This window comes from Notamacropus eugenii, chromosome 3, assembly GCF_028372415.1.
Source record: "Notamacropus eugenii isolate mMacEug1 chromosome 3, mMacEug1.pri_v2, whole genome shotgun sequence".
NCBI lineage: Eukaryota > Metazoa > Chordata > Mammalia > Diprotodontia > Macropodidae > Notamacropus > Notamacropus eugenii.
Window position 1 is genome coordinate 422,455,311 of NC_092874.1, and position 23,950 is coordinate 422,479,260.

Genomic DNA, 23,950 nt, shown 5'->3' on the forward strand with positions numbered 1-23,950 from the left:
GTAGCATCAACCACAACCAACAGTCATTGGTCTGTACTGAATCTTTACTGAACATTATGCCAGACTGACCCATCCCAAAGAGCATGGTTTTACTTGCCACTGCCCTGAAGGGGAAACTGCTTTCTCGGCCCACTGGGCCCTTCCATCCTCATTGGCCATGTGGACAGTTTTCCAGACTCCTAATGCTCTTTTGCCACATTATTAGATCAGGTGACTGTTCCCCAGTGTCCAGTCAGTTCTGCTCTGAAATGGGAATGAAGGCAAGGCTTGCTGGGTAGGCAGCTAGTTGTTTTCTGTAATTGGTCATCATTACGAGCAGAATAGAGAGCAAAGAGCTGTTAATGTGCAAAGGATCCCAGAATTTAGAGTTCAACTCCTTCACATGAAAAGTAGCTTCTCCCCTTTCATTCTAAGGATATTGAGACTTCTCCCTTCTTTCCCCTTCTGACAGTGCTCACCCAAGGACAGTTCCCTTCTAACCTAGGTAAGATCCTGAGAAAAAGAGAAAAGGCTTCTTGGCATTGGGTCTGGAGGACAGTGGTCCTTTCTCAAAGCTGGATGGAAGGAGAGGGGAATTTGCTAGGCTCTGACGCTGTGACCGTATGTCTTCTGAGCCCACGTCTAACCTGGTTTGAGCAGGTACAGGAGTGGGGCCCAGACACCAAGGTTTGACTCTGACCATAAATAGATTATTTTCAGAGCTCACTTCAGGCTGTGACAGCTAAAGTTTCTTTAACTGGCCAGTTTTTCCCTAAAGGGGAATTTATACTTTTATTACATTATAAAAATCCATCCCCCAGCAGATGGCCACTGTGGAGCACTACAGACCTTTTGTTCACTTAGAGTCACCTGTGGTATTTGGCGTCTCTCAACAGAGTGATGATTCATCGGATGAAGATTCTCTCCATATTGATACAGAAGCTAAGCCAGGCCGCAATTCCAAAGTAAAGAAAGAGAGTGGGAGTTCAGCAGGAATTCTGGATCTTTTGCAGGCCAGCAAAGAAGTTGGAGGTTTAGAATATAACACCAACAGGTAGGCTTCTCTTGTGAATTCTTACTGGGCAAGCCTTCTGGCAAGCCAGTGTTGTTAGAGCGTGGCACTAAATACAAGATGCCTGTCATTGGACAAGTCACTTTTATCCATCTTCATGCCTGGGAGGGAGGAGCCCCAGCCCCTAGAAGGTGTCAGGCTCTGGGGGATGAGGACAAAGTGGACCCATATTTTCGTACCACAGTTATACATGGAATACCTCACTTTAAAAAATTTTATTCATAGTTTTTTACTTTTATGTCATCTTTAATGTCAAATGAATTCTTCTCATAAGAAAGAATAGAAAAGAAAGGGTACAAAAAAAGTTCTTCAGTAAAATTAACCAGCCTGTCAGCTGAGTCTGACAGCACACTTGATGGCCCACAGCATCTGCATTTTCTCATCTTTGCTTTGGGGCTGAGATTTTTCCATTGTGATTACAGAGTTCAGTTTAGTTTTCTTCTTTGCTCTTTACCTTATTGTCATTGTATATGTTGTTTTCTGATTCTGCTTGCTTAGTTTTGCATCAGTCAGTAGATGTCTTGCTTCTCTGCATTCTGGATCTTCCCTGTTTTTGTGTGTGCACTATTTCTTTATGTTTGTGTATCAAAATTTGTATAGCCATCCCCAAACAACAGGTATCACCTCAGTTTCTATTTCTTTACTACTACCAACAGTGAAATACTTCACTTCTGGAGAGATTTGGGTAGTTATCCTTACTTTGTGTGTTTTGGAAGAGCTCAAGGAGGGGAGAGTGGAAGTTTGATACAGGTCTCTGATTCCTAGAACACTCACTGCTCATCAGCATCTCCGAATGGAGAAGTAGAAAAAGAGTTGGAGGTATGAGCATTGCCTCCAGTCCCAAGAAGATAGAAGGTTGGGGGAAAATTGAAGTAGAAAGTTTGTGGTCTTGAAAATCCTTGGGGTGAGAATATCTGTAGATGTTGGACATGGGAGAACCTGTACCCCTTTGACATTGCCATCAGTGAGTGTAGCCTGAGATGGATTTTTCAAGGTGTAGATGGTGGAAGATGGGAAACAACTCCCAGGGAAATTCTGTCTTCCTTCAATCTAATGGAGCCATGCTCCTAGATCTTTGCATAACTTGGGAACTTACAGTTACACTTGAAACCAAATGGAAGCCACAAAAAACCTCTAACCATCAGCCAACCTTCGTAGGATTCCCCTTGAGCTCTTTGCTACAGGACATCATCAGAGAACTCCACCCAAAGATGGGGAGGCAACAAAAAGACCCCCCTCCTCCGTGCCCCACATTCTACTCATCAGCATACCAGTAGGCTGCTTCCCTGTCCTATGGGTGTAGAGAACTTTGTGTCTGCTACCTTGAGAGTAGGGGCAAATTCCTGACCCTCAGGGCTAATTGGGGTAGGGGGTGTCTGCATATTCTGAAGCCAAACTCTAGTCTGGCAGTACCCCATAGAATCAGATACCTAGCTATGTTGGATGGGCAGTGAGGGAGGGCCTGCCCAGCATGGAACAGAAGTGCACGGTGATATTTGGAGACATCTGGACCACTGATAAGAGTGGGCTCTGGCCTGCACTTGAGCAGTGAGAGCATCAGAGCTTGGGGAGACCTGAGATCTCATCTATTCCAATCCTATCATTTTATAGATGAAAATACCAAGTCCCAGAGCGGCAGCTTGTCCAAAGCCAAATGGGTCATTGGCAGGGCTAGGATTTGAATCCAAGACCCCTCAATTCAAGTCCAGTTCTCTCTGTACAGTGTCACGATGTCTCACAGCAGTATTTCATTTATCCAGAGCCCAATAAGCAGGAAACTTGCATAACTGGAGGCTTTTCTGTAGTTCTTTTTGAGCAGTCCTTGCAAAGACCTTCAGACATTGCCCCATCTCAGAGCACCTTCTGAATCCCCCAAGAAACATTCAGCCACCTCCAGGACACTACATGTGCCAAGTGAACTTGATTAGGTTTGAATATTTCCCTTGAGTGAATAGGGTTCTCTCTCTATGCTTCCTGGTACTTTTTTGCTGTGGATTAACCAGAACCCTCTTATTCTTTGACTACGCTGAAGATAAGTAGAAGCTGATTTTGCATGTGAGCCCCAGGCCCTGAGATCAGTAGAATCAGACATTTAGAGTGGGAAGGGACCTTAGGGTCATATTTTCCCGTCTGCTCACTTTGTAGATGATGAAATTGAGGCCCAGAGCACATCCAGAAGGATGAGGGCTGACACTGAAATCCACCCTGTCACTGTCCATTCAGGAGGGCCTTATCCTCAGGGACCCTACTTTCATATCATTCAAATTCTTGACCCCTGGAAAAGGCAGTAGGGTGCAGTTGGAAGAGTGGGTGGCCTGACTTCGATGAAATCTGGTTAAGCCATTTGCTCTGGGTGGGTCGAGGGTGTGGGCGCTGGTAACTCAGAAATGAATAAGAGCCGAGCTTTTATGCAAAGGCACCAAAGACTCTAAGGCTTTGCCTGCCCGTTCCGTCCAATCCCCGCCTCAGTCTTCTGAGCCTCTGTGGTTTCTGAAATCAAAGCTGAAGCATCAGTAATAGTGTGGTTTGAAATCCAGCCCTGCGTGCGGTTGGCAGTTCGGCAGGAATCGGCCATATCAGTCCTTGTTCTTAAATAAACACTGGGGTTCTGGTGGTGTGGGTTAAGGTCTTGATTGGAAATAGCTCTTGCTAAATCAAATGACTGTATTTTATTTCATAAATTACTATTTTGTATGCAGTATTTTCTTCACAGACAGCCATGACATGCTTTATTCTAATGGGAAAGAAATAGGACCCGAGTTCTTTATGGGCTTTTGGACGACAGATGTGGGGAAGGTTTTCTGCTAGGTATCCTGCATTTCCCTTTTTGTTTTGTTTGCTTAACAAAAAACCCACAAAGTGAATAAACTTGAAATCTTTATCTTGGACATTACACATGTCATTACATGGTAATGCTCTGTAGTTATGTTTATGGTGAATTTGGAGTTTTGCAATTGTACCTTGGAGTCATAAAATATCAGAGCTGTAAGGAACATGCAATGTCAAGAGTTGGGAGAGCCCGAACTGCCAGAGCTAGAAGGATGGGGCAAGTTGAACATTAGAAGAGACCTGAGAACATAGACTGTCAAGGCTGACTGGAAGGGACCTCAGAACACAGAGTGGTAGGACTTAGAGGGACCTTTGAAAGACTGACTGAGCTGGAAGGAGGCTTAGAACGTGGAATTTTCAAGTTGAGAATGAGATTCACAAGGCACAGATTGTTAGAACAGAAAGATCATAGTATGTGGAATTGCTAAGGCTGGAAGAGAGACTTCCAAGGGTATTGAATTTGACTTTCACTTTCAGAGGCTCAAACCGAGTCCCAGAGAGGGAAGGAGAAGCTCAATTAGTTGGTGACATACGTGGATTATCTCTCTGGCTCCCGAGCTTGTGGGCTCTTCCCCAGACCAAGCTATCTCCTTGTGAAAGTTCCCTCCTCCAGCCACTGATCACAGACGTTTCACTCTCCTTGTATCAGGGGCACAGCACAGGCTCTCTGGGCACCATGACATCCCTTGTCAGCACTCTTAGCTTGTGAATTTTGCATTGGTTAAACTCCTTTAATTGGTCATGTACTTTCCAGATCAAGCTTCCCTTCAGGTGTTAACAGTTCTCATGGCTCTGCATCTGAAAATGACCAGATGTGTACTGTCCAACCAATAGCATGTCAGAGAGCTAAAGACCCCACTGGTCCTGGAAACTCTGGCTCCTCAAGTCCCTCCCTCCAGCAGAGAGTGCCTTTGGGGCATTAGGTACCCAACTCAGGGATGTGGTGCTCTCTTCCCCTTGCTGAGCTTTCTCATGTGTCTGAGGGTCTCTACAGAACCATACACCAGCGGCTCAGAAGTGTTGGGGGCAAGGGAGCCTAGCTTGTTCTGCTGTTTCCATCTGAGCTTAGGGGCAGAGCCTGGGAGGTCCTCTTTGGAGCCGATACACTGGAGTTAATAAAAAAGGTCTTGTTCACAGTCTTAACCAAGAGAAAGTAAAGACACAAGCAGAAAAGGAAAGAAGTCATTTATGGACCCTGTAATAAGTCACAGCAGCTTTCAAATGCCTAATGATGGTTTCCTGTTTCATGTTCTATATTATGTACATTTGAGAGCACAGGGCCAGAAATGAAGGGAGGCTGATCTACAGATAAATACCCTAATGAGAAACACTTTGCATTGAGTCTCTTTAAAACTCTTTTACACACATGCATGCACATGGATGGACACACGCACACACACACACATACACACACACACTTCCCTGCTCTCGCTCTTGCTGTGGTTTGACTTGGGTTTGATCAGCTCCTATCCCTTTATTTGCTGGGCCTGGTTTGCCCCAGGCAGTTCCTCTCCTAATGCTCCTATTTGGTGTGTAGGGTCAGCTTTTGATGGTCCATTTCCACTGTTTTGAGGATTCACTGTTTGGGAAAAGAGTTGAAGAAAATGGGGGAAAATATGTTAATTTCTTCTAGATGATTTGTTCTGTGTTTATCACTGGGGGGGAAATAAGTGAAGGATTTTGGTATGATAATTGAAGGATTAAAGTATTATTTTCCTCACTAAGCGTCTGTGTCCTGCTCATTGATTCACCAGCTGCTAGCATGGATTGGTTTTTATTCCCAAACATACATGTGCCTATGACTGATGTCTGTACCGTACACTTTTGATGCAAATTTTTACCACCATTGGATGCTGAACACTTCAATAGCAGCTAAAGTTGGTATTGGGCAATGGAATCATGGTTCTGTTAACAGAGAAGTTTGGAAAATGTTGCATGTTATCAACTCTCTCCAAGTAGTTTATTTTGAATGAGCATCAGCTTAGAGACCTCAAATCCACAAATAGTCCCCAGACGTGATTTTAACAAAGAGTTTCCATCTTCTCCCTTTTTTAGGAGCTGCGATCACAGCTCAGGTTAGATTGGATTTAGCCTCCATGGAAGTATTGTGGAGTAGAGGCACAACTCATTGAAACAGAAAGAGAAGAAGGAAAAAAAGTGGAGATTTTTAATAATTCTCTTTCAGTCCATTATTAAGTGCCTTTGTGCCGATATAAATGCAAAAATAAAACAATCCATGTCCTCAAGGGGCATCCTTTCTACCAGCAGGGGGGACGCAGAAGATACACGGGAAGGAATTTTAATGTGTTAGCTTGGTGGCCATATTCAATTACGTTAAGAGCTTTCAGATGAAAATGGGAGTAGGATTGTTCTGTTTGGCCTAAGAGGGCAGAGCCAGGAGCAGTGGGTGTACGTTTCACAGGTAGATTTTCGTTTGATATCCAGAAAACCTTCCTCATAGAACTGTCTGGTAGAAGTGGTTTAGTGGAGATTTTCAAGCCCAGGTTAGATGACCACTTGACAGAGATGTTTTAAAAGATGGACTGAGCAAAGGCATGTTGAAAGGCTTTCTTATTTCTATCCCTGCTAAGCCATCTACTAGAAGTGACCTAGGCTCTCTTTAAGTTCCCAGGTGTATTAAACTGTGACTCATGTTGAATTTCTGATTCTTTTTGCTTTACCCAATTTGACTCTGGGTAAATGGCCTCAGAGACTCAGTTTCCTTCTCTGTAAAATAGGGGCAATAATTCTTTCACTTATGTTGCAAAGATCAAATCCTTTGGATGACAGGTTTGCAAAGCCATAGAATACAGAAGTGTAAGATGCCTTAGAGGTTAGCCTAGCCAACTCCCCTCATTTTACCGATGAGGAAATGGAAACTCATGAAGATGAGGTCACTTGCCAGAAGGACTCAACTAGCAGGAATGGCTCAAACTAAGACCTCCTGGCTCCAGATCCAGTGCTCTTACCTGTAGGTGGCAAGAGAACTCAACTACCATCTCTACTGTATTCAGTGACTTTAAGAGCTTTCATGGGCAAGAGACTTGTTCTGCTTGGTCTGCAAGGGTAGAACTAGATATACTTGGTGGACATTGTAGAGGTACCAGAGCAAATTTGAGAGAAAATATTTCCAACTTTATGAATGGGAAGTTATTATATAAATGTTATTTACTGTTGTTGAATTTAGACAATTTAAAGAGAGTTCTTTGAATACTTAGGTCTGGCTTGGCATCAAAAACAGAGGTGTGGGAAACACAAGGTCACCATTTTAAAGAGTTGGTGGTGATAGGGTCAAACATTTCCTAACTTGAGGCAATAGAGACCACTGCTAGCTGGGGATATGGGGGTGGGTTTATGCAGGAGGTGGCACCAGAGAACTGAACCCTTGCTGGAGGTAGAGTGGAGGAGGGAGTGCATTCTAAGCATCAAGGATGGCCATATGTGACCATTCAATAATCCACAAAATGGATAATCAGTCTTGGGATGATGGAGATTTGACTGTATTTGCTGTCAGTCGCATAGTCATTTACTTAAGGGGAACAAACCACTTTGCTTACTCCCTTGTTTCAGGTGAGATGCCAGAGGTCCAAGTTTTAGGGAGTCAGAAGCTCTCTGGGCAGGATTTGTATTCAGATGGAATCATGGAAAGAAGATTGTGTCAAGCATCTGTTCTCTATTTCCGTACTGGGACAGGGAAAGGGGGCAGTGAATTTCTTCTTGTTCCTATAGGCGAAGTCTGGTCTGTTGAATGGTCATGTATGGCCATCCTCGATGCTTAGAATGCACTCCCTTCTCCATTTTACCTCCAGCAAGGGCTCAGCTCTCTGGTGCCACCTCCTGCATAAACCTACCCCCATATCCTCAGCTACTGGTAGTCTCTACTGCCTCAAGTTAGGAAACATCTGACCCCTATCACCACCAGCTCTTTAACCTGGACAGCTCAGATGCTGCAGTTCTTTAGGAAAGAGTGAGGGGGAGCTTCTAAAAGTTTAGTTCTTTGGGAAAAGAAGACTTTCCCATCAAAAAAGCAGAAAGACTATTTTGTTCAAGACCTTGACTTAGGCTCTACCAGGGAAAACAGAGATGAATAAGATCTCTGACCTCCAGGAGCTTAGTGTCTTAAATCTTGTCTGGAGTTATTGGCATTATGACATCCACAAAACTCTGGAACTCCTGCAGAAATCTCTTTTCTCCTGAGGACCGCCAAGGACATTGTGTCTGGGAGCGGCTCAGTGGGCAAGGGGATTCTACACAAGCCACAGAGCTGGAGCTGGAGCTGGCAACTTGTCTTTCTGCCGCTGACTTTGACATAGACGCTCCCTGGGGCAACTACCTCTAGAAAGATTTCCCAAAGCTGTAATGAAGACTGAGATAAGGGAAATTGCCCAGGATCTCCAGAAGCACTGAAGGAGGTGAGGGATTGTCATTTTCTCAGATGTACCAGGTACATTGGTCTGGCCTTGGCCAAGGCTTCCCTACAGTAGAGACTGTGAGGAATCTCAATGCCTTTGTGGGCTTAGCAGAAGAGAAGTCACAAATTTGCTTGAGCTAAAGAGGGAAAACAAGGATTGCCTCCTCCTTCTTGCCTCCTCCAGCCAAGCTAGAGGTTGTTGCTAGAAGTATGAGATGATGAGATGGTATTTGTAAAGCAGGGTACAGTTCTTGGCACTTGGTAGGTACCTTATAGACGCATGTTCTCTTCCCCTTACCGATAACAAGTCCTCTTTCCATGAGGGTCGAGCAGCAGTCCGTGCTGATGGAGACAGAGGAGGGGCTCTTCTGCCCCTTTGTGTCACTGTTTTATTCTCTGTCTCTCTTTGTATTGCTGAGTGGAAGCGAGATTAGCTTTGTTCTGCTTGGCCACAGAGGGCAGAACCAGGAGTCGTGGGTAGAAGTTGAAAACCAGCAGATTTGCTTAATGTCGAGAAAAACGTGCTGACATTTAGAGCCATCCCAGAATGCAGCAGGCTCCCATAGGAGGGAGTGGGTGGCTCCTCACTGGAGATCTTCAGGTGGGGACTCCATTACTATTTGTCAGGGATGTCTTGGAGAGGTGTCGGTTGTACTAAGTGGGCTCATATTTTTTCCAGTTCTGAGATTCCATGTTTCCTCTCTCCTCTCTCCCTCCTCTCTGTGTGTCTCTCTGTCTCTTTCTTTCTCTGTGTCTCTCCTTCCATCCTTCCCTTCTTTCTCTGTCTCCCCGTTTTTCTATTTCCTTCTCTGTTGCCTCTACGTTTGTCTATCCCAGACTCGTGTGCCTGCCTCTGTCTCTGTTTGTTTCTCTGTGTCTGTTTCTTCCTCCTTCCCTCCTTGGTTCTCTCTTAGCTGGCTTTCCTGGGCTCTGGGCTGTCCCTTTGTGAGGCCCAGCACTCTCGCCTTCACAGAAGTTTGAGGGTGGCTCTTGCCTGGCTGTCTGGGGTTATGATGTCATGAGAGGGTGGGGAGGGGAATCATGAAACTAAAGCATTTGAGGCTTTCTAATTTCTAATTGCGAACCATTGATTTCATGTATGGCGCACCAGCCTTGTCATGAGGAGTCCAAGCCCCAGGCCTTCTCCTGTCTGCCTGCTGCCCCACCAGCCGCCAGCCCGCCTGGGCTACCCAAGGGGCTATTTATTTTTGCAATTAGCTGAGAGTGCCTTATCTCTTCCTGTGCCCCCCTCAGTCAGCCACCTGCCTCCCCCAGCACACAGGAAGCTATTCAGGGAATGTTGTCCATGGCAAACCTCCAGTCTTCGGACTCCTGCCTGCAGACAGCGTGGGGCACCAACCAGGCAAAGAGCAACTCCATCTCAGCCCAGAACTCGAAGAAGAATGGGGGAGGGGGCAACAAGAGCGGCGGCAAGCGGCTCCTGAAAAAAAGCACAAGGAACAGCCTGGACATCGAGGACTACGAGGAGGACCAGGACCACCTGGACGCCTGCTTCAAAGACTCTGATTATGGTGAGTAGCCCTGCCCCCCTGCTGTGACCCGATGGCCTTGGTGGGGGGAGGGTCAGGAGGGGGCCAGCCCCCTTGGTCCTCCTCCTCCTCCTCCTCCATGGGCCCAAACCCAAGCCCTCCAGGATGCTCTTCATGTGGAGCCTTCTCTTAGGGAAGGATTCGAGTTCTGGGCTGTTCTGTGGACTCACCACATACCTACCCTAGCTAGGGTAGCCCAAAGGGGACTTCAGAGTAGGTGCGGCCTTTTGACTGAGCCCAAGTTTTACAGAACAAATCCTTTTATTAAGGGAAATTGTTCAGGGAAGTATGGATTTAGTCAGAGGGCCACAGTTGAGGACCTAGTGGGCCACATGTGGCCTTGAGGCCGCAGGTTCCCCACCCCTGATCTAGGTTTTGCTGGCCAGAAGCAGCCGTGGGATGAGTACCCCGGGTCTTCTCCCGCCTGCCAAGGCTCATTCACCTGCTTCGTGCCACCTTGAATGCCTTTCTTTCTCTGGTCTACTCTGTGAGGAGGTACTGTTCCTCTGAAGTAGTGTGTACCTCCAGGTGAGTGGTCACTAGGCTGCTCACTAAGGGACAGGAGTCCCCTCCACAGAGCCAGATGGCGCTCTTTGGTGATCACCAATCAGTGATTCACCAGGATCCTGTGATGACTGGGCTGTACTGGGGCCAAGAGTCCTGGATCTAATCTTACCTTTGTTCCTCCCTGTGTGACTTGGGCAAGTCACTTGACTTCCCTGGGCCTCAGTTTCCTCTTCTGTAAAATGGTGGCAGGATGGGGAGTGGTCAGACTAGCTATAAGCTCTAAGCTCCTAGGAGTCTTAGTTTAGGAATTGATAGAATCTTCAGCTGGAAGTGGCCTGAGAGATTAGAATATCATTGATTTAGAACAGGACGGGATAAGTAAATCGAGGCACAGACAGGTGAGATGAATTTCACAGGGTCACATCGAGAGTGAGTCGCAGAGCCAGGATAATTGCATGTCCAGGGTCTTTTCCTCTTTCTCCTCCTTTTGTAGGGAGGAGAGTTGGACTGGGATGATCTCTGAAATTCTAGGATTCCTGTGGCCAGCTCAGAAAAAGTCATTCTGAGACATGACGTCATTGGGAATCACATTTCTCTATCGCTTTTAAGTTTTACAAAGCGTCTTTCTTACACCAAGTCCACAAAATATTGTGAGGATTATTTATTACTTTGTCTTGACTGGTGTAGGAAACTCCCTCTACCAATTCAGATCAGTACCTGCCCCTGTAATTTAGAATCTTAGGAAGTTGTATGGGGCACTGGAAGGCAAAGTCCTTTGGCTACGAGCACACAGCCAGCGTGGGCCACTTCTCCGTTTATATAGCCCTTCAAGATTTTCAAAGCACTTTACATGGCCTATCTCATTTGATCTCCAACACCCCTGTGAAATAGATGCTATACTTATCTACCTTTAACTGAGGCACCAAAAAGTTAATGACTTGTCTAGGGTCACACAGCTCTATCTGAGGCAGGATTTGAATTCAGATCTTCCCGACTCCAGACCTGGTGCTCTATCCACTGCACCACCTGGCTGCCCCTCTGGGATATTACTGCTATGTTATAGCCCACTGAGCTAGTCTTTGAGGCTGGAATGTCCCTTAAGGGCCATTTAGTCCCAGTATCTCATTTTACTGAGATACTGAAACTGAGTCCTAGAGGGAGGAGGCAACTTGCTCATTTTGAAGAATCTGGGGTTTTCTGATTGACCAAGCAGCAAGCATCAATTATTAGTCAGTAAACATTAAGTACTCACTTTGTGCCAAGGGCTGTGCAAAGCTCTAAGGGTAAAGAAAAGCCAAGGATGATGATCCTTCCTCTTAAGGAGCTCAGAGTCTCCTGAGAGAGGCAACATGCAAACAGCTACGTACCAACCATCGACGTACAGAAGCTCTGTGATAAAACATTTTCCTCAGTGGGCCTGCACTTGACCAAGAGCATTTCGAATTAGTAAAAACATTAACAACCATGCTTTGCCTGAGGATTTTGTCTTTATTACAAGATCTGGTAGGGCCAGGCCCCTGCCAAAGAGAGCTTAGAGCTCCCCAGCTGCTCCACTCGTACCCCAACCAAAGACCTCCTCCTTTCCCACCCCCTCAGGCAGTCCCTGTGAAATACCTGAGGGCCCCTTCAAACAGGATAAAGACAGGTCAGCCTCCTAAGTGGAGGAAGGGTGACTGAACAAGAGTATTCACCTTTTGCTCTGGAGCACTGTATACATTCCTGAGCCATGTAATAAAAACCCCACGTCGTCCCGGAATTGTGGCTGCTGGCTATCCATGCTCGAAATACATCGTGACTGTCTGGAGTTAATATCTGATTTCACTGCTTTGCACGTAGAAATACGTTAATGTGAAAATTGGAATCCTCTGAAGGTTAATGCAAACAACACTTGTTTCCATTTTAGAAACTGTGTATATTCCAAAGATGACTTTTTGGAGAGTTCGTGGCAACTTGGCCCTTACAGCACCCGTAGGCCCACTAGACCAGCTCATTTCATTAAAACTCTTCTAAAAGCTTGACACAGAGACTTGCTTTGCAGATGACACTTTGGATCAGGGTAGATCTTTAGTCGCAGAAATTCATGCTAATGGCATATTTGTGCCTCTGATTTCGATGCTGTCCCTTTCTTAGGTGCAGGCTTGGTTAACAGAGACTGCATGTATTGCCCAGGTGGTCAGCAGATTTCGGTTCACTGGCTAAATTATACAGTTGCTGTAGGACCATATTATTGATTTGACAAGCAAAAACTGAAAACAAAATGAATTGCACATTTTTTCAAGATGTATCAAGTAGACAGGGGATATTACCTTTGAAAAATACACAAGAACTTGGGTTTCCATTGAACCATGAATGGAGGGGGTGGGGGTGGGGGCCTAAGTCTATAACTTTGTCCCCCATGGGCACTCAGAGAATCACAAGAGATTCAGAGTTGAAAGAGCCCTTATTGGCCACCAAATCCAACCTGTGCTTGAGATGTACTGTCCACTCCCGCACACCTGAAGTGTGGCTGGCCTGCTGGTGCTTAACAGACCACAGTGTACCTTCTTTCCAGCAATGCATCTGCCAGTGATTCTTAGATCGTTAGACAGTGACAAGACTCTGTCATCCCATCCTCCAGTCCTTTCGGGACTCTCCTTAGAAAGCTCTTTTCTTCTAAGACATTACACTGAGCCAAAGAGGGAACACATTGGCAGATGGTTCCTCACGAGACAGCTAGAGGCATCATGAGAGGCTTATGTAAGCTAGGAAGGACCCTTACAGGTTATCTGTCTAAGCCATTCGGTTGACATGTGTTTATTAAGCAATAACAATGTTCTAGGCTGCAAAGGATGGCAAACACACAGAAAAGAACATCTGCTTTCAAGGATGCAAAGTTGTAAATTTGTGTATGGCCTGGAAAGAGAGTGTGGGAATACAGTGAAATAAAGTATAGGACCAGGAATTAGGTGACCTAGATTCTAGTCCAAGGGCTGTCACTAACTATCTAGGAGAACTTAGATGTGTTGCTCAAATTCTATGCCTCCGTTTCTTTCTGCGTTAATAGACTTACAACTTACGAGTCACCTTGGACTCCTCATTGTCTCTCACCCCCATAGCCAAGCTGCTGTTAGCCAGTATCTTTACAGCATCTCTTGAATATGCCACAACTATGTTGTAGGCTCTCATCACCTCACACATGGATCACCGCAATAGCTAGTGGGTTGGCCTGCCTCAAGTCTCTCCCCGCTCCACTACATCTCCATTCAGCCACTAAAATGATTTTTCTAAGACAGAAGTTCGATCTTGTCACCCTGCTGCTCAGTAAAGTCCAGTGGCCCTCACTTGCCTCTGGGATCAAATAAAATTGCTCTTGTTTGGCTTTTAATGGCCTTCATAGCCTAGCCCCCTCCTACCTTTCCAGCCTTCTTACACCTTTCTCCCTGTCGTGTGCTTCTTCGATCCAGTGACACTGGCTTCCTGGCTGTTCCATGAGGAAGATCCTCCATCTTTCAGCTCTGGACATTCTCTCTGACCATCCCTCATGCCCAGAATGCTCTCCCTCCCTCTCTGGCTTCTGTTAAACCTCAACTAAAATCCCATTTTCTACAGGAAGCCTTTCTCAACCCCTCTTTAATTCTAGTGTCTTCTTTTTAAAAAGTACTTCCTATTTTTCCTGTGTACAGCTTTTTTGTTAACATTCATTTGTTTGCCGTGAGCTCCTTGAGGGCAGGGCCAGTCTTTTGCCTTTTTTTGGTATTGTCAGTCCCAAGCACGGTGCCTGGCAAATAATTGGAGCTTAATATGTATTTGTTGACTGGCTGACTGAAATGAGGATAATATTATCTTCTCTAAATTGATTATGGGGGTGTGGGGTGTTGTCAGAAGCAATTGAAACAAGAGTTGTGCCAGTGCTTTAGAAATGCATAAGTACATTTTTAACAAGATACTAATTTTAAGAACTTTCCTCTTCTTCTGCAACCAATGAAACCTCTTTAGTGGACAGACAGCCTCCTTCTTAGTGGAATTATTGAGTGGGTCATCACTAAAGAAGTTGCTAAGCATCCATGTGGATTTAAGAACAACTGGCAGCCCTCCTTTCACGGTAAATGGGAGTGGTTACCAAGCATTTCTGAGAAATCAGTTTCAATGGTGAGAACTCAGTATGTTAGCCCCACATGGAACTGAAAAAGAAATGGCTCTAGGAAAGAAGGATATAGATACACATACACATTGTGGGAATATGTAAATTGGGATGACATAAATAAATGACATACTACTGTAATATGCTGCTGGGCACATAATTCATATTTACATAATGCTATATGGTTGCTTGCCATGCCTCCGGGAAGATTGAACCTTCGTTCCCACATTCCCAAGGGAGGAAATTGGACCAGAGCACAAGCCCTTTGCTATATGGTGAGGTGTTCTCCAGCCAGGCCTGGGAGGGCTAGGCCTTGCTCCTGACTGGGAAGGATGCACAGGTTTTCAGTGAGGTTTTGTTTCTTTTGCCTTCATTTAGTCTACCCCTCCCTGGAGTCAGATGAAGATAATCCTATATTCAAGTCTCGATCGAAAAAGAGAAAAAGCTCGGATGATGCTCCATACAGCCCGACAGGTAACACTGGACATTTGGCCTCCCGAGTCATTAGGAATGGGATGCTTGCTGTATTTGTTTTTCTTTCCTTCACTCTACTCTTTCCCTGCCTTCCCACTTCCCCCATTTGGAACAGCTTTACCCAGCTGGCCATGCTGACAGGGATTGGGATGGAAATTCAACCTTTATCCAGGGCTCTTAGCCTTGTCTTTAGCCTATGTGGTGGCTGCGTGAGCTTTCACTTCTGATCTTTTTTGACAAGGGTTGAGCTAAGGATAGTGGGCTCAGGTGGGGGCAAGGGCAGATTATCTGTTCAGCTAGACCTGATTGGAGTGGGGTGAGGGATGGGCTTCTCCTTTTTGGATAGCAGAGGGAAATCACTGAGGCTGAGGCATGAACAAGGATTTGAAGGCCAGGAACTACCCTAGCAATTAGTTTTATGGCTACACAGCTGCATTGTTTTCTCATCAAGCATGTGAGAGCTCTCCTCTGTGAAAGCATGTGCGAATGGGGATGCCAAAGCACAGAGGGGATGGGGGATTTTCTAATGGGTTCTCAGCAGTGTGGGCTTAACTTGCATGGGACCCAAGGAATAGCTGGGACAATGACAAATTCTTTTCTCTTTAGCAAGGGTTGGGCCTTCAGTGCCTCGACAAGATAGACCGGTTCGAGAAGGGACGAGGGTGGCTTCCATTGAGACTGGCTTGGCAGCGGCCGCAGCCAAACTCTCCCAACAGGTGAGGGATCTGAGTCCCTGCCTGACCAGGGCCATCCTGAGATAGGTTGTTTGTGTGTGGGGAGGGTGTGGGGTATGTCCTGGACGACATGACTGGGCTCTCATGAAGGGTTTGGCTTTTTCTCCTCTCCTTCCTCCCACCACACGGTGTAGATGTGCTTCCAGAGGTGGCCCAAGCCCATTGAATATTCAGTGAAGACCTTGATTGGGTGAATGACTTCACCATATGTTTCCTATATAATCACTCTGTTAGGAAGTGGAAAGTGAGGGACTTTCTGGAATAGGGATGTATAGGCAAAATGTTTGGGGAATGTTTGCTACCTTGCATGAAAGATGGAGCAACTCCTCAGGACCTCAGCTGCAAACATATTATCTTTCATAAGGAAGCGCTCAGATGTCATTACTCAAGTCATTTTGAATGACCACTGGGGATGTCTGTTTTACATTCTAAGAGATGGAACTTTGGCTGTGAGCTAGTCTTATGGCTCCCTCAGTCACTGCCTGAATTCAGTTGGCATCCTGTTGTGTCATTTCCTAGTGGACTTTGAAATTCAGAGAATGACCAGAAACCCAACTCTTCAGTCACTCTCTTTGACTAAGGTTTGATCCATCCTTCTATACCCCTAAACTGGCAATGACCTTCCATTAGTCACCTCAAGAAGAAAAAGAGACAGGACAGAGGAACAGAGTTATTGAATTCCAATACTAGTGAATACTATCTAAGGTCTTACCTTATGACTACTGGCCTTCCCATAGCCATTGGTCTTGACCTGAAGTGCAACCCACTGCAAGCTGAAGAGAACCTAGATTTTAGGAAGGGTTTTGTGGAGTGATAGGAGAGAAAAACATACACATGTACACATACACATACATGCGTGCACATACACACACACACAGAATTTGAGGACCTGGGTTTGAATCCTGACTGTTACTCATTATTTGTGTGAATATGGTCAAGTTCTGTGATGAGAGATTGGCTGGAATGGATCTGTTCACAATTTCCCCCCAAACCTGAAGTCTCCTCTCCGCTTAGTGGCTAATGAGAGAGAAATGCTTGGCTTTTTCAGATCTGGGGAAAAAAAGGGAGAGGGTCTCTTCCCATTTTGAGTTGACTCATCCATTCAAGCAGGCTCTTGATGTTCATTTCCAGGATCATCTCCACAATGTCTAAGCTTCAGTGTCAGTGCCATTTTTCAATAATGACATTCTTCGTCCCCAGGCTGGAGTACAGCCCAGTGCATAGGAAGCCTTGATAATTGTCCTCTCGTTGCCAAGTGTGAGTGGTCTCTCCACTGAGACCCAAGGGCCCCTTCCTGGGGCTGCTGGTCCCGTTCTCCATCAACAAGCCATCTTCATCATGATGATTTTGGCCTTCCCGTGTTACCCGTCGCTGGGGGGCTGGAATTTCTTTTTATGGGTCTGGGAGTGGGTTACATTAACCATGTGCTTTCTTCCAAGGAGGAGCAAAAAGGCAGGAAGAAGAAAAATACCAAAAAGAAATTGTCACCGAGCAACACTAACAAGGTCTCCCAAGAAAGCAGCTCCCCGGAGCCCAAGCTGGAGTCCCACAGCAGCAGCCTCACTGACCATGAGTACACAGCAGGGTCCAGCACCTTTGGCGGGGCTCAGGTCACTCGAGGCTCCCAGCCCATGGCGCCTGGAGTCTTCCTCACCCAGAGGAGGCCATCCTCATCATCCCAGAATAACGCAGCTGCCAAAGGTACGATCTCCCACAGGCTGCTGCTGCCTTGAGGGGCTTGATGGATGGAGCTCAGTGTCCTCCTAGGGATGATGAGCAGCTCGGTGCTGGCGTCTGCACAGGCTGTTTCCCTCGCCACCTACTCTCTTTTTTCAGTGGTAGAGAGCACGTCAGTTTCCTTAGGTGGTCCAGTACGAACCCCTGCCCAAAATGTGCTTCTGTTCCAACGGCTGAGCATTCTCTACATAGTCTCCATGATTAGGGCTGTCTTCAGCCAAGTCACCATTCTGACTTTAGCTCCTGAAGCAGGTTAAAGGGCATGTACCCCAAGAATGATCAGGCGTTGTGTCCTCAGCTTCTGGAGCCCTGATGTGGAAAGAGATGCTCTTGGTTTCTACCTCAAGGGAAGACTTCCAGCTGATGTCCCCATGTCTGGTTCTTAACTCAGCATCCTGCTTAGGGCCCTTTTCTTTCTCCTGCCACGTTCCCTATTTAGGAGTTGATATTTGTATTTGTTTAGTATTAAGATTTCATATTGTCAAGGATTTTGTGCTTACCCTGGAGTAGATCTTTCCATTTCCTTCATTCATTCAATAAATGCATTTATTTAAATGCCTAACAGTGCAAGACACTGTTTGAGATACTACAAGGAGGTATATGGGAACAAGGCATGATCCTCACCTTTAAGAAATTGATTATTCTAGTTGGGGAAAACATAAGTACAGGTAGGGTGGGAAATGTACCAGCCAAGTGTTTCCAGTCCGGGGAATTGGGAAAGTCTTGTAATTGTTAATAGCTAGCATTCCCATAGTGCTTTAAGGTTTGCAAAATGCTTTGCATATTTTGTCTTACTCATCCTCAAAACAACTTTGTGATGAAGGCTCAATTATTATTCCCATTTTACAGATGAGGAAACTGAGTCTGAGAGCACTTCTGAGACTTTGCCCGAGGTCTGAAGTAGGATTCTAAATTAAGCTACATGAGGGCAGAGACTGCGTCTCATCTAAAAATATCTCCTTGGTGCTGAGCAAAATGCTCTGCGTACAGTAGGTGTGTAATGAATGCTTGTGGAGTTGATTTGGGAACTTCTTTATTTGTATCCCAATCATAGTACTTAGAGCCCTTAGCTTGTAGGCCATTTGGGGTTCAGTACACATCAGACCCAAGCTCCTTCATCTTCTCGTTTCTTACCTCTAGTGTGAGGGTATAGGACCAGATGACACAGAAGGCTGCTTTCAGCCCTAACATTCTGTGGCTTTATGTTAAAAAAACAAAATAGTTGTATTGATACCTTTGGCTTTTATATCAATCATTTTTGGATGTACACCATTGCATAAACTTCTCTTTAAATAAACCTTCCCTGGGTGCCAAAATAACCAATCCAATGACCCAGTGCTTAGCACATCCATAGTAGGTGCTTAATGAGTATTTATTGAATAATTATCTCTGAGAAAATATGTGACATTCTGCCCTCATGGTCCCTCACCTTGCTGCATGGGCTTTATATTTCCACCTCCACATCTGAACAAGGCTTGCCTTTGATCGACAAGCATTCAAGTGATCTGAGATGATCATTTCCCTCCTTTTGGCAATCTGTAAAACTGTGGGGATTGGGCTACACGCCTTCTTTTTGGCCACATTCCTCCTTCGTGGAGAATACCTCCATGGTGTAAATGTTCATTAATGATGATCATGAGAACAGATAGTACTTTCTGTTGACTTGTTTCAAAGCAAGGTTGGATCCACTTCAAAAAAAGGGGTGGTGTGCAGGACCGAGGGACATTCAAACCAGTGGACTTGGATGCACAGGGAGTCCCTGGACTTGACTTCTGGGTTAGAGTGCTGCCTGCAGCCCTGAAAATCAAGAAAGGCATTGGGTACCCTCTTACTCTTCAGGAGGTGGGATTGTTTACTATGAGTTGACTTGGCAGATCACAGCACAAACAAACAGCACCTGCAACTTTCTCCGAGAGTAGAGAGTACGTGTCAGCTGCTACCATTTTCACTTTGTTTGTGGGGAGGAGAGAAAGGGAGAGCAAAAGGGATTTTTTTCTTACTGTTCTTTCAGATGCCCAAGTGGGTAAGTCGTCTTATATGGACTGCCACCAGGCCAGCAGCGGCCTGAAGCCAAACTTTACCCGGTGCCACTGGCCAGAAGCCAATGAGGGATAGCTCCTTATGGAAGTCCCCTTGTTGAGGCCCAAAGTAGGGAGTGTACCCACAGGTGAAGGCATAATAGGGAGACAGCCCATCACAGACACCCCTGGGCCTAGCCTGTCAGAAAGCCCTCAGGGATTGATATTGAAGAAAGAATATTCATCTGTAATAAAGATCCACACATGAGCATAGCTCATGGTCCAAAATGTGGCTACCTTGGAGCCAGTGGGGAAGACCTTGATGTTGAACTGGCAACTTAATAAGTCAGGTTGGATCTCAGACGGTGGCATGCTGGTAAATGTTTAACAACTCACCATCTAAAAAGAAAATGTGTACAACACACCTTTAAGTTTAACTGCATTATTAAGATAATCTAGGTGATGTAATGAATAGAACACCAGGCCTGAAGTCAGGAAGACCTGAGTTTAAATCCGACCTGACACTTACTAAGTCACTTAACCTCTGTTCGCCTCACTTCCTCATCTGTAAAATGAGGACATACTGGAGAAGGAAATGGCGAACCACTCTGGTATCATTGCCAAGAAAACCCCATGGACGGTGACCATGGAAGACAGGATAACAACTCTTATACTTTCTGAAGTCTAGCAATCAGCCAACGACAAAGCAAGCTCTGATTTGTGGTGGTTGCTGATTTCTGAGGTGCCTTTGCTCCTATTAAAAATTTGGCGGCTGGATGCTCTCTGTTGGGGCCACACACCTTTGGGCAGTTGCTGAGTACAGGAGGCACCTAGAAATCATCTGGTCCTTCCCTCTGGTGTTACTGATCAGGATAAAGGCCCTGAAGTGAAGTGATTTGCCCCAGGCTGTGTAAGACTTGGCCTGAGGCAATGTTGTAGTGTTTAGTGCACTAGAGGACTTCCGAGTGAATCCCACTTCAGACATTAGCTCTATGGCCCCAGGCAAGTCTCTTGCTATCTTGGGGTTTCACTTTCCTCATCTATAAAATTAGAGGGTTGAATTTGACCTCTGATGTTTCTAAACCTGTGTTTCTATATGTCTCCAATCATTCAATCAATTGGCACACAACCAAAGAGGGGCAGGGGTCTGGATTTGGAGTCAGAGGGCTTGGGTTCCCATTTCACGATCACTGTGATATGGAGCAAGCCTTCTGAAGTTCTCTGGGTCACAGTTTTTTCATCTTTAAATGTAGATCTATGAACCTGTATTCCTTTTCAGCCTTTCCAGCCTGAAGGGCATCTCATCTTTATCTGGTCTCCTGTGGTACCCTTGACCCTGGCACTGGGAGCACTGGTAGTTGCCCTACTCTGAGTCTCTTGTAGAACTGACATAGCTTCCTCAAGCCTCTTCTAACCCCCCTTTTTCCTACATTGTGATCTTTGTGGCCGCTGTTGCCCATTGCTGGCTTATACAGTATGACTCGATCACCGCTAGGGTATTGACTGCCACCTTGGGCCCTTATCCTGGCACATCTTGCTTTCGAGCTCTCGTTGACATTATCACCTACTTTGCTTAATTGAAATCCTTATTTAACACCAACACAATCTCTGTTTACTCTCATTCTAGCCTGTCTATAGTGTTGTGAAATTCCTGAAGTGCAGAAGGCTGGTACCCAAATTCAATGACAAAAGCCCATTCCAAAGCTAAATTCAAATCCAAAGCTGGGCATCAGTGCCTCTGGACAATGGAAAGAGGGCTGTAAGTGCATTTGAACATCCAGAGTGCCTCTGTCCAGGGTTCCCATGAAGCAACAGCCAGGCCTAGCCTTAAATGGACAAGTGGAATTCCATCTCTAACCTCCCTCTTGGAAGGTGGAGGCTTTTTCAGGAGAGCCTTCCAGACAGCAACTTGGTTGGCTCCTGTGGTCCTGAAGCGTGGGAGAGGCTGACAGTCTTTATTGCATCTTTTTCTTTCCCCAGGAAAACGCACGAAAAAAGGCATGGCGACAGCCAAACAGAGGCTGGGGAAGATTTTGAAAATACACCGGAATGGGAAGCTCCTCCTTTAATACTGGAGCAGCCAGGACTTTTCTCCCCAGCCCAGGATTTGTTCCTGAGCCAACACTAAATCTTCAACTCTTGGAGGACTGCCGTAGTATTGCGCTTCATCCTAGGGAGGACCCCAGTTAACTTTTTGTCACCACTCAACATAGTTGTTTTTAACTTTCAGCAGTCAGAGTGTACAGAGCACTGCTATAAATATTTTTTAATATAGACGTCCGTTCTCAAGTTGCTGAGAGTGACCATTTCGCAAAAAGTTAACCCAAGAATTTGAGGACCATTCCAGTCTTAGGAGAGTATCCCTTGAACTTGTTCCCAAGTGCAAGGTGGTTTTGCTTGAAGAGATGCTCATCCGTCTGGAGCACACTCCCTTTGAGAAAGGAAGTGTGGACCAACGCCACAGGCATCTGGGTACGGGAGCTTGAAAAGAGGTCGGAGTTGGTAAATTCTGGTGCTTGCCAGAGGTTAACAAAAGAAAAAAAACACAAACAGGAAAAGAGAGAAGGGACACTCCGTTCTTTTTTTTCTCCCTGAGTCATTTTCAGACAAATGCCGAAAGCACTCAACTTGATTTCTGAGTTCAATGTTTTTCTTCCCTGTTAGGAGGTTTGACAACAGGGGGGAGCAAAGGGTATTAACTGCACAGGAGCACTTGGAATTAGGAGACCACCTTGGAGTCCAGAGAGGTGTCTGTTTATGCACAGGCACAGGGACAGGGTTGGGGGGCAGTGGGGAGACCCTTGGTGTGCTGGTGGTACTCAGCCCAACGGGATGAATACTGGGCCGGGCAAATGGTGAGGGGGGATATGGGTATGGGGGTGGAGGTCCCTGAGGAGCATAGGTTCTTAAGGCTTGGTGATCTCCTGAGCTTGGAAGACAAGCTCCCTAGAAACTGAGGCCATGCAAGGTACAAGGACAAGCTGGGGAGGAGCCCTCAGGTGAGCCCCACCCCGCTCTAGGGAGATGGCCCTTGCAGCCATTCCTCCCTGCAGCAGAGGTTGTCCGTTGACCTCAAAGCACTTAGCAGACACTCTGGGCTTCAGCTCTGGGAAGTCTGAGGAGGGCTGCAGGTCTAGGCCAGCGGGGGCCTAGTGGCCCATCGGGTCCAGTCCAGTCTGACATTGGGCTGATGGACGATTTGACTGGATGCTTTTGTCTTTTTAACTCTTAGCGTTTGGTGTAGAGTGCTTTTATCTTCCATTGAGCGGCTTGTCTGCACATAAACACTGAGGGGGGTGGGGTGGAATTTGTTTCTCAGGCAATCCCATCTTTTCATTTTAGATGTGTTTTCCTAAGGCATATTTTTCATAGAATGTAGCTTGTAAATAGCTTTTTAAAATAACTTCTTTTTATAAGAGTAAAAGTATCTTTAGAAATTCCTTTCTATAGAATACTTCATTAACATTTATACGAGTTTTTGGCCGAGTATGATAAACTGTTGTATTTTTGTTTGATTCTTTTAAAAAAAAGTTCTTTTTTTTTGTTTTTGTTTGTTTTTTTTTTTTTGTTTCTTGTTTTTTTTTTCCTTTGGGAATTAGGTATTGCCTGAAAAACAAGTCACGTTGGTGCAGTCTTATACAGAATCAAATAGTACAAAAAGAAATCTATTTAAGACACATTTTGAAGACGAGTCTTCAACTTTAATACCAGCTCTTTGTTTTCATTCTTGTATGATGAGGGGGGGATACAGTTATTTTACTAGCACCTTGTGAAGTGTTTGTGTTTTGTGATGATGTAATTTATTAATGTTTGTAGCTTTTTATATTTGTATATTTCTTATGAGCTTTGTTTATATACCCATTACCTGGATGAAATGTCCATGAGAAGACAGCTACAGGAAAACAACTGAGGCCTTATTAACTAACCCACATCCTGTTGAGTGGGACATGGGCTAGGTAGGAAGACTGGGAGGATAGAAGAGTTAGTCTAATGGGGCCCCAGACTTAATCCAAACAGGTGTTTTTAAAGCTTCCTTTGACACTGTTCTTGTCCAGCATTTATATTAATATAATCCAGGCATCAAGCTATTTTTTTTTAATTATTTTTTTTCCGCAACATGTACATTTCTAACAAAGTTTATTGTGGCTATTACAGTGTTTTATTTACTGATTCATATCAAATGCTCTTGTATCAAGTCCATGGAATCTAAGTAAACTTAGATCAAAGTTTAAAAAAAGTAAAATATTTCAGGTTTTGTACAGAACAGTGTTTCTGCAGTTTTCTGCCTTCTTGGTCTGGTGGTTATGGAAGTCGCAGTAGCAGTAGCAGGAATGGTGATAGTATTTGTAATAATAGCAGTCACAACTGACATTTGCCTTTGTACTTTAAATGTGTTCTTCACCTATAATCCCCTATTGTAAATGTGTGTGGGCTTACACAATCCTTAACAGTCACACTCATCCTGGATTTAGCTGAGAGCCTTCAGGAGAGTGAGGGAAATGGCTCCTTACCTTCCTTA

General features: G+C 45.3%; 1 protein-coding gene across 1 annotated transcript in view; it reads left to right on the forward strand.

Moving 5' to 3' along the window:
• The window catches only part of PHF2 (PHD finger protein 2), a 198,340-nt gene extending 174,645 nt beyond the window's left edge, over positions 1-23,695 (forward strand). Inside the window, exons 17-22 of the mRNA XM_072598229.1 lie at positions 876-1,033; positions 9,546-9,823; positions 14,847-14,942; positions 15,549-15,658; positions 17,116-17,377; positions 21,412-23,695. Coding sequence (XP_072454330.1) covers positions 876-1,033; positions 9,546-9,823; positions 14,847-14,942; positions 15,549-15,658; positions 17,116-17,377; positions 21,412-21,500 — 993 coding nt within the window. The 3' untranslated portion in view covers positions 21,501-23,695. The remainder of the gene's footprint in view (positions 1-875; positions 1,034-9,545; positions 9,824-14,846; positions 14,943-15,548; positions 15,659-17,115; positions 17,378-21,411) is intronic.
• The last annotated feature ends 255 nt before the right edge of the window (positions 23,696-23,950 follow it).